The 11,371-nt window shown below is 41.0% G+C and overlaps 1 protein-coding gene across 1 annotated transcript; it reads left to right on the top strand.

Annotated features, from left to right (window-relative positions):
* Nucleotides 1-998: 998 nt before the first annotated feature.
* LOC112255491 (vasopressin V2 receptor-like) lies at nucleotides 999-3,350 on the top strand. The gene is made up of 2 exons (XM_024428472.2): nucleotides 999-1,912; nucleotides 2,069-3,350. The coding sequence occupies exons 1-2, from the start codon at nucleotides 1,048-1,050 to the stop codon at nucleotides 2,275-2,277; spliced, it is 1,074 nt and encodes a 357-aa protein (XP_024284240.1). The 5' UTR covers nucleotides 999-1,047; the 3' UTR covers nucleotides 2,278-3,350.
* Nucleotides 3,351-11,371: the final 8,021 nt, after the last annotated feature.

Genomic DNA, 11,371 nt, shown 5'->3' with positions numbered 1-11,371 from the left:
CCTTTACACACACACACACACACACACACACACACACACACACACACACACACACACACACACACACACACACACACACACACACACACACACACAGGCACTCAGAACATACACACAGTCAACTATGATGTTCTATTAATGATTCCACTACCCACTTTATATTTGTAAATACAGTCCATTATTACTATGCATACTACCTCTTCTATTACTTCTACTACTTTTATTTTTGTAAACTATTTTCGTTGTTATTGTTTATTATTTATTAATGTAGGCCTACTGCGTTGTTGAGGGAGCTATAGCACATAATCATTTTGCTGCACCTTTTATACCTGCTGTAAACTGTAGCTATGTGACAAATACGGTTGACTTAGATTTAATTCGATTTTAGCTGACCGAACTAAATAAAAAACGAACGCGTTATGCTAAAAAAGAAAACAATATATATATATTTTTAAATTATACAAGTGATCATATTTGAGACTTCTCGCTAGAGTGTAAAGGGCTCTCTAGTCAAGAACAGCGGCAGCCGCGCTGTACGCGCGGACTGTGGTGCGGAAGCTCCACCCCACCCTCTCCCATGCGAATAATATAAAACCCAGGGAAACCACTGCAACACCTCATCAGTAGACTTATCCTGCGCACTTCAATCAAATAAATTATCAGTAAGTTGTGTCTGTTTAAGTTATAGGCCTACGTTTCTTTAGCCTATGGTCCTATTTTTTTTATGGATTGAAATCATTGAGTTATTTGGACATTTAGGCCATTTTGTTTTGACATAGATGTGATGTCAGTATTTGATAAGCATTTATTCATTGTAATTTCGAAGTTTAATTAGCCTAAACGCAACTTAACTTGCTCACTCAGACTTGCTTTTTATTGTTATTTGAGAAGTTAAGATCAGACATGGTAGGTAAATCATAACAATACTATAATAGCATATCAACGTTTCTCATTTAGTCAGTGTATGCATCTTTGTATTTGTTTCTCTACAGAAGAACACTCGTACGTTAAGTTGCGGGCCTCCTCTTCGCTCTCCATCAGTAAACCATGCACCCGTTTAACTGCAGTCTCGGTAACTTTAGTATGATGATGGAGGTTGAGGACACGCCCCGGGATGAGAAACTTGCCAAAGTAGAGATCGCGCTGCTCAGTGTTATCTTCGTAAGCGCCTCTATCCTGAACACCGGGCTATTACTGGTTCTGTGGAAGCGGCGCAAACAGGTCTCCAGGATGCGTGTCTTCGTGTTCCATCTGTGCATCGCAGACCTTGTGGTTGCGTTTTTCCAGGTTTGTCCGCAGCTCATGTGGGAAATTACTGACAGGTTCATTGGACCAGACCTGGTGTGCCGCTTGGTGAAGTATCTGCAGGTAGTGGGCATGTTTGCGTCCACCTACATGATTGTGGTGATGACCATTGACCGCTACCAGGCTATATGCAACCCCATGGTCAAGTTTCAGAGGAGGCACGCGCGCTGGAACATCCCAGTGTGCGTCGCCTGGACGATCTCCCTCGTGGGCGGCCTGCCTCAGATGTTCATCTTCTCGAGGGTCCAGGTGGCGCCCGGGGTGTTCGACTGCTGGGCGGACTTCATCCAGCCCTGGGGCCTGAAGACCTACATCACTTGGACCACGCTGGTCATCTTTGTCTTACCCATTTTGACTGTGGTGGTGTGCCAGGTGCAAATATGTCGAGCCATCCAGGTCAACCTTTATCTAAAGACGCATCAGGAGGTGGGCAGCGGGGTGGCCTTTCGACTGCCCTCCAGAACCAGCAGCGTGGTCGGGGTATCCAAAGCACGAATCAAGACCGTGAAGATGACGGTGGTTATTGTGTTCGTCTATATCATCTGCTGGACTCCGTTCTTCATGGTCCAGCTTTGGTCTGTTTGGGACATGGACGCGCCGACGGAAAGTAAGAACACGGATATCAATCTTATTATAACTAAATAATAAAGTCAACAATTATGACTGTTGATGTAGCCTAGAGCTTTATTGTTTACACGCCCTCTGATTTTGGGTAAGCTAGTCTACCTGTGCGTAATTTCATCTTGTGTTATTGTCATTGTAGCGACAACGTTCACCATCCTGATGCTGTTGGCGAGTCTGAACAGCTGCACAAACCCCTGCATCTACCTGCTCTTCAGCGGCCAACTGCCCAAGAAGCTGGAAACGGTGCTGTGCCGGAGTCCGTCCGAAGTGAAAGACTCCATTAATGATGAGGCCGCGGTGGTCAGCTCACTCTACGTGAGCTTCAAAAGCATTTCCGACTCCAAATAGAACGCACGGTTTTCAAATCCCCACGGTGTGTTGGGAAGCAAGTGACTAGAGGCACGCACAGTCAATCAGGTAACCAACGGCGAGTCAAGGGCAGTTCTAATGACGGGCCATTTACTCCCTCGATATCATGGTCAAGATGTATCAAGTGATCTTTCGGGGACATTAAAGCACTCACTATAATGGAGCCAGAAATAGGTAGGATAATTGTGAGCGGACCGTGGGGTATTTGCGCAAATACGCGCCAAATCCTGGGGGGTAAACCCCCACTAATGGATAAAGGCAGGCGGTTGGTGCTGTAGGCTGGTGCTGGGCGTCACAGGGAGCTAAATCACGGTTGTAAAACCTCTGTCAGACAACATAATAATGAGAGACATTGTGACAAGGTGTGGTCAACATGTCGGTGGAGTCCAGAAAATAGATTAGTTTGGTACCTAATGTGAATCATTTTCCAAATCTAATCTAACAAAATCCATGTTAACACCTGCAAATTGTTTGACAAAATATTGTATAGCAGGCATATAGAATTCATTTACTGCCTGTTATTATTGTTATATTTCATAAATATATTGTAAACGATCAAACTTTCATCATCAACATTGGAGAAGCTGTTTAGTGCTTTTATTAATTTTTATTTGATTTATTTAACCTTTATTTAACTAGGCAAGTCAGGCCAGGCAGAGACATGGTGAAATAATCATTTACAAAATAGAAGCTGTGTGTTCACAGAGACAGTTCAAGTTTGATGTAGCTTAACAAGACAAGCCGACAGGCCAACTTTAGAGTGACCAGACAGATTTTTGGTAAAACTTAACTTTGTACATATAAAAAACGATTTATGAAAGTCTTCTCTAATGTTCATCTTCTATGTTGTAAACTGAGAAAGACAACAAGGATTTTGTAGTGCAAGCGATTATAAAATAAACTACCACATTTTTGTGGGTCAATAGATAGGTTGTTTTCATCCAACAGATTTTCATGTGAATGAATATTAAATAATTTAAAAATCCGCATAATAACAATATGCGCATTTTCGCACTAAACATGTGTTTCCATCAAATTGATTTGTTGCACGATAAAAAAATACATTGTACTGATAAATTGCCATGTACCGAATAAAAAAATACAAGTTAAATGGGTTTCCATCGCATTTTCAACTCTACAGATGGTTTACTCACAAAAAAAGCGCTTTGTTTAGCAAGTGTACCCACTCTGGTATTGGCGCGTGCGCTCTAGCCATATAGTAGATTCTGTACAGTACTATATCTGAGCGCTGTTGACTAGAGCGCACGTATAGCCTACATGATGAGATTATTATAGATAAAAGAGCGAGATTACAATTTTTTGTCAAATGGCAGCCAAACATCGATCATATGTCACCAGAATAAGACCCTCAATATGTATTGGAAAAGAGCAATAAGCTCATCACAGTGCACTTTCACCATTCTGTGAAGTTCATCATCATTTATTTCATCTGCAGCTTAATAAACTGCATGCTTCCCGGAGTCGTAGTGGAAGGAACACACAAGTGTACTTAGATATGATGGTTATTGCCCTATATCAATATTTGCGCATAAAGGCGTTTCCACCGCAATTTCTCGCATAATAAATTGTACAAAACGATCCCATTTTGTCTAGAGTATTTTGAAAAGTTTACCGACACATTTTTGTTTTCATCATCTGTCACGACATTCTTTATCCAACATGTACTTTAGTAGCATAAAAAGGTTGGATGGAAACCTGATTACTGACAGCAATGGAGCTGGCATGAATAAGAACATACCTGGGACCAAGCTAGGTTTAGGAGCCTGGCAGACCGGTATGTATCTTTATAAGAGCTGCTTGCCATATTTTCTCCCTGACTATAGCCTTAGGTTGTTTCACTCTTGGTCCTTTTCAGATATTTTTTTTGCTTCGCTTATTTTCTTGTGCAGTGTGAACACGCCAAAGAAACTCAGACCGCTCAAAAGAGTCCCGGGAGCGAAACGAACTGTGCCGGTTTCAAGAAGTGGTCTGAGTTCGGTTCACTGCGGTTCCCTTTTTCAGGGAAATGTTTTATTTATTTTACCATGATTTAACTAGGCAAGTCAGTTAAGAACAAATTCTTATTTACAATGACAGCCTACCAGGGAACAAGGGTTAACTGCCTTGTTCAAGGGTAGAACAGCAGATTTTTAACTTGTCAGCTCGGGGATTCGATCTTGCAACCTTTACAAGTCCAACCACTAGGCTACCTGCCACCCCGTTAGTAACACAAAGCTCCCCCGGTTTGCTTGTCATTATTCCCGAACCACACACTAGTCTACTGCAACATCTTTTCATTGGTGCCACAATAGAGAGAAGTTGATGATGTGCAGGTTTGCAGAAAATAATGTGTGCTGTTTTTGTATATTGATTAGTGATTGTCACTGATGCACAGTAATTCCAAAATATGTGTGGAGTTTTCAGTTCAGATTATTTGTTTGCAATATGTGCTCTATAAGAGAGCTTCATAAGATGTTTATTCGATTGTGGAGTTTGAATACATAATGTATTTGATGAGAATCACAACATAGGGTACAACATAAATTCTAGCTCTTAAAGGGGCTGTAGCCTACATTGGGTGTACAATGATCAATTACAGCATTATTTAATCTGCAGTTATTCTTCTGCTGTTTATGCTGTTACCAATAATATTCACATGTTAATAGTATCTTCTGATTGCAATTATTATGTCATCTTTTAATTAAATGCAATAGATTAGCTTCCAAAATGTTTTTTTTTTGTAATTATTTTAAGTAAACTACCTGTACTGTATCTCTAGCTGTACGATAACATGTTCTGATGAAATGGCTTGACCTGTCCTCTGTAAAAACCCAGAGTGCATTGAGTGAATGTTAGGAAAAAATCTTGGTTCCTTTCTTAACATTGCAATGTGAATGCAAAGAAGACTCGGACCACAAAATGGGTGAAGTGAACTGGCAAAAGAGTCCTCATTCAAAGGCAATGGCAATGTGAATACAAAAATAACTGAGTTCACTTTAAGAGGACTGAGATTGGTTATTTTAAAGAGGAGTATATGTGAAACACTTTTACTCTACAGCAGGGTTTCCCAAACTCGGTCATGGGTTTGGGAAATCCTGCTCTACAGTATGAACAGGTGATACAACAGAATAATGTGGCTTTCCAAGGGAATGGATATTAGCATATTTTCTGCTCCATTTAGAATGTTGCATTGGAAGAATGGTTTGTCAGATGCAGTGTTCCAAAGATCAATACATGTAATCAGAAAGCCGTTATTAGCTGTTCTTTTCCAGGATCAGTCACTGTGCAGCACTGGGAAACTCGGCTGTACTGTCAGCCTGTCAATCAATCACAGGTAATGTGTATGTGTTTGTAAGCGATTTGCAGGCCAGTCTGAGGCCCCGCCCATGTCTATTTAACACAATCATGTCTACTGAACAAAGGGCTGTTAGAAGCAGAATGAAAAGGCTAACTGAAAGATTTGAAAAAGAAAGATTTGAAAAGTCCTTCACTAGTAAAGGTATGTGTTCAAGTTAGGGATGCACAGATGTGGAAATTCTGGGCCAATACTTACAGTGCATTTGGAAAGTATTCAAACCTCTTGAATTTTTCCACATTTTGTTACGTTACAGCCATATTCTAAAATTGATTTAAATTGTTTTTTTCCCCCTCATCAATCTACACACAATACCCCATAATGACAAAGCAAAAACAGGTTTTTAGAAATGTTTGCTAATTTATATTTTAAAAAACTGAAATATCACATTTACATAAGTATTCAGACACTTTGCAATGAGACTCGAAGTTGAGCTCCGGTGCATCCTGTTTCCATTGATCATCCTTGAGATGTTTCTACACCTTGATTGGAGTCCACTTGGGGTAAATTCAATTGATTGGACATGACTTGGAAAGGCACACACCTGTCAATATAATGTGCCACAGTTGACAGTGCATGTCAGAGCTAAAACCTGTCACGTTCTGACCTTAGTTCTTTTGTTATGTCTTTGTTTTAGTATGGTCAGGGCGTGAGTTCAGTGGGTTGTCTATGTTAGTTTTTCTATGATTTTCTATTTCTGTGTTTGGCCTGGTATGGTTCTCAATCAGAGGCAGCTGTCAATCATTGTCCCTGATTGAGAACCATGTTTAGGTAGCCTGTTTTCGATTGTGTTTTGTGGGTGGTTATTTTCAGTCTTTGTGTGTCTGCACCAGACAGAACTGTTTCGGTTGATTCTTTGTTGTTTGTTGTTCAGTTTTTTTCATTGAATAAGATTAACACTAACCATGCTGCGCTTTGGTCCTCACCTTCTTCCACCACAGACAATCGTTACAAAACCAAGCCATGAGGTCGAAAGAATTGTCGGTAGAGGCCCGAGACAGGATTGTGTCGAGGCACAGATCTGGGGAAGGGTACCAAAAAATGTCTGCAGCATTGAAGGTCCCCAAGAACACAGTGACCTCCATCATTCTTAAATAGAAGAAGTTCGGAACCACCAAGACTCTTCCTAGACCTGGCCGCCCAGCCAAACTGAGCAATCGGGGAGAAGGGCCTTGGTCAGGGAGGGACCAGAGAATTCTGGGTCTCGACCCTGCCCTGTGCAACTGGGTCCTGGACTTCCTGACCGGCCGCCCCCAGGTGGTGAGGGTAGGAAACAACATCTTCACCCCGCTGATCCTCAACACTGGGACCCCACAAGCGTGCATTCTCAGCCCTCTCCTGTACTCCCTGTTCACCCACGACTGCGTGGCCATGCATGCCTCCAACTCAATCATCAAGTTTGTAGACGACACTACAGTGGTAGGCTTGATTACAAACAACGACGAGATGGCCTGCAGGGAGGAGGCCCTCGGAGTGTGGTGTCAGGAAAATATCTTCACACTCAATGTCAACAAAACAAAGGAGTTGATCGTGGACTTCAGGAAGGAGTAGCCCCCTGTCCACATCGACGGGACAGTAGTGGAGAAGGTGGAAAGTGAAGTTCCTCGGCGTACACATCATGGACAATCTGAAATGGTCCACCCACACAGACAGCGTGGTGAAGAAGGTGCAGCAGCTGCTCCAAACACAACCGTAAGGTTCTCCAGAGGGTAGTGAGGTCTGCACAAAGCATTCCCGGGGGCAAACTACCTGCCCTCCAGGACACCTACACTACCCGATGTCACAGGAAGGCCATAAAGATCATCAAGGACAACAACCACCCGAACCACTGCCTGTTCACCCTGCTATCATCCAGAAGGCAAGGTCAGTACAGGTGCATCAAAGCTGGGACCGAGAGACTGAAAAACAGCTTCTATCTCAAGGCCATCAGACTGTTAAACAGCCATCACTAACATTGAGTGGCTGCTGCCAACATACTGACTCAAATCTCTAGCCACTTTAATATTAAAAAGTGGATGTAATAAATGTATCACTAGCCACTTTATATAATGTGTACATACCCTACATTACTCATCACATATGTATATACTGTACTCTATACCATCAACTGAATGTTGCCTATGCCGTTCGGCCATCACTCATCCATATATTTTTATGTACATATTCTTATTAATCCCTTTACACTTGTGTGTATAAGGTAGTTGTTGTGAAATTGTTAGATTACTTAGATATTACTGCATGGTAGGAACTAGAAGCACAATAATTTCTCTACACATCTTAACATCTGCTAACCATGTGTATGTGACAAATAAAATTTGATTTGACCAAGAACTTGATGGTCACTCTGACAGAGTTAACATATTCTAGCCAACTAGCTAGTTAGCATAAACTGCTAGGATTGCTAGCTAGCAACCTTATTACCAGGTTGTCTGAGGTAAAAATGCATTCAAAAGATGACTTAATTCAAATCAAATGTATTTATATAGCCCTTCGTACATTGCTGATATCTCAAGGTGCTGTACAGAAACCCAATCTAAAACCCCAAACAGCAAGCAATGCAGGTGTAGAAGCACCTTTGAGTTGTAATTGCAGTTGTAAATGTTTCCACTAGTGATTGATAGATTTACAGTGAGTGTTACTTTATTGCATTTTAGCTATTTCACACAGCATTTTATGTCATATAACTAGATAGCTAGCTACGTTTTTAAGGAGAGCTTTTCAATTCGCATCTCTCCCACTGTTTTCAGTCACAGGTGGGGACTGGATTAAGTGTGAGCAGTGCAGGAGGTTGGCTACAATTTTACAGGGGGTAGCTTTATTTGTGACCTATGTTCAAATTAGAATTGTGCAATAGCAGATCATAAGAGCCACATCAACGTTACACTGAGTTAAGTTGTTGGTACAAAATGTTATATTCGTGTTATTTAATGTTATTAGTTACAGTATATTCCAATTAATATTTTTTTAAATTAATTAAACAACTATCGAAAACCTTTTGCTCCTGAATGTCATTTTAAAGGCTGCTGGGATTCAAAATCTTGCATTATTAAAATAATATTTAGTGCAATTGTACATAATGGATTGCATGGAAAAGGAACAAAGAAAGAACATAGAAAATGAATGTGCAGGTGAGTTAAAAAGAGGGATTTTACATCAGATCTCCTCACAGTGCGGATATTAATGGTGACATGTGCAACACCATTCCCTCCCCCCGTATTTTATTAAAATAAGACAACTAGACTTAGCTTTTAAGTATTGCTTTCCAAATAATTTCTAAATAAAACAGATAAATGGATTTTAACACACTTGTGTGAAACCCTATGCCATAATCTTCTACCGGGGTGAACCTGGTACTTAAAAAAAAATGTCATTTCTAACTAAAGAAGTGTCAACTGTAGCCATTTATTTCCCTTTGTTTATTTGCCTAAACATGACCTTCATCCACAGACACGTTGATTTTTTGTGTGTCAGCAATTAGACATTGTTCTTAAGGGGGTCTCGTTACCCCCTAGAAACCTACTCACAAGCATAGGAGTGCCACAAGCGGGGGTGGAAGGCAAAACAACTCAAATTATGTATAATTAAACAAAATTAATGCCAATTTCATGAGGTCCCGGATGATGTGAGGCCCCAGGCAATTGCCTAAGTTGCCTAATGGTAAGAGCGCCACGGTGTGTGCGTGTTTGTGTGTGTGTGTGTGTCAGTCTCATTTCAGTCTGATCTAAGCAACATTACGACTCAGTTGTATCATGTACTACTTTGAAGCATACTTCATACACAAACGCAGAAAGACACATAAACAAACACACACAAATCGAATAGTTCTGTACTTCAGATACACACTGATATGGACACAGAGACACAAACACACATCTAACAGTTCTATACCTCCGACTAAGAATATACTCAGGGGATGTCCAAGTTCTTTGACGCTGTCCTGAGACACAGATTAATGTTGTTTTCAGTTCACAACAATCTGGGAAATGCTGTCTGTGCCTTAGGCCAGCCAAGGTCTCAATATTCTGCCTTCACAATTAGACACAGAATTGATAGGATTCTACACAGAGGCTCTTTCACAGGGGTTGAACTGAAATCCTGTGTACGCCGGCTTTACATTTGCCAACATTCAAGATTTCATTATTTAATCTTCTAGGAAATCTAGGCTAAGAAATATTGAAACTTGCACAAATACAGACTGAGTTTGTTGGTGTGATAATTACACAGTTTAATGTTCCATAGGTCCCCCTTGTCCCTGTGATATTAAGCTGTCACATTGACACATACATCAGGCTACGTCCTATAATCATGGCTTTAGTGCCAAAGATGTATTGTTCCTCGAAGTTCTGCGGAATTGAAACACTCAAAGGCTCATTTATGTGCATTTAAGCATACAGAACACACACATTTTGAAACTTGATACAAACAATCACTCTTAATCCCAGGCATAACAGTCAGGCAGGTTATAAAAGGTAAACATAAGAGGCCTGATGGAACTCCGGAAGCACTATTTTAAATCTCGTATTTTTCCCCTTCATCAAAGGCTGGTTTCTAAAATGAGAAAAGGGTGAAAGGGAAGAAAGCGAGAAATGGATAATTCATGTATACTCCAGCAATGTATGTGTGAGGGATGATCACTAGACTAGGGAGAATCTATCTGTATACCATTTAATATCCATATTTAAACCAAACACACCTCAAGCCACTCCACTGCCCTGAACTCGTAATGGAACCAATACTATGTTCCAAAACAAATGACTTGGCTTTGCTTTGTACCCAGCCAGCCTGTAGGCTACCAGGGGGGCAGGGGAAGGGGGACAGGCAGTTATCATGACAGACCTACAGGTAACTGCCAAAATAAAGGAAACACCAACATAAAGTGTCTTAATAGGGTGTTGGGCCACCACGAGCCGCCAGAACAGTTTAAATGCACCTTGGCATAGATTCTACAATTGTCTGAAACTCTACTGGAGGGATGCAACACCATTCTTCTATGAGAAATTACATAATTGGGTGTTTTGTTGACGGTGGTGGAAAACTCTGTCTCAGGCGCCGCTCCATAATCTTCCATAAGTGTTCAATTAGGTTGAGATCTGATGACTGAGACACACACACATTTTGTTCTACTGATTTGGGGACCTAAAATGTATTTCCATTCAAAACCGCTACCATAACCCGTAACCCAAAACCTAACTTCTAAACCTAACCACTCACCCCTTACCCTAATTCTAACCCCTAAATTTAAAATAGCCTTTGTCCTCATGAGGATGTGGGACATGTCCCCACGAGGAAGAATTTTCCTTGTTTTACTATCCTTGTGGGGACTTTTGAAGAACCAACACACACACCCTTTAAACCCCTATGCTCCTTTGAGACCCCTCTTTCAAAGTCACTGAGATCTCTTCTAGCCATGGTAGCCAAAATAATGGACAACTGGGCATTTGAATATGGTTTATGCAGTGTGGGATCCTTGGGACATCTCCACCCTAAACCCTAATCTTATCCCCTACCCTAACCTTAACCATAAACTGTACCTAACCTTAACCATTTAAAATGTAAACTTCAATGGGGTAGGGACTTCCCAAGGATTCCAAATAACAAGGACACTTTATAAACATGACCCTAAGCATGATGGAATGTTTTAATTTCTTAATTAACTCTGGAACCACACCTGTGTGGAAGCACCTGCTTTCAATATACTTCATATTCCTTATTTACTCA

This window comes from Oncorhynchus tshawytscha, linkage group LG07 (assembly GCF_018296145.1).
Source record: "Oncorhynchus tshawytscha isolate Ot180627B linkage group LG07, Otsh_v2.0, whole genome shotgun sequence".
NCBI lineage: Eukaryota > Metazoa > Chordata > Actinopteri > Salmoniformes > Salmonidae > Oncorhynchus > Oncorhynchus tshawytscha.
This window is presented reverse-complemented; position numbering and strand designations above follow the sequence as displayed.

Bases quoted from the DNA above. Each gene is read 5' to 3' on its own strand.
- LOC112255491 (XM_024428472.2), top strand. From the start codon at position 1,048: ATGCACCCGTTTAACTGCAGTCTCGGTAACTTTAGTATGATGATGGAG. The intron at 1,913-2,068 runs GTAAGAACACGG...TTGTCATTGTAG, and splicing joins CATGGACGCGCCGACGGAAA to CGACAACGTTCACCATCCTG.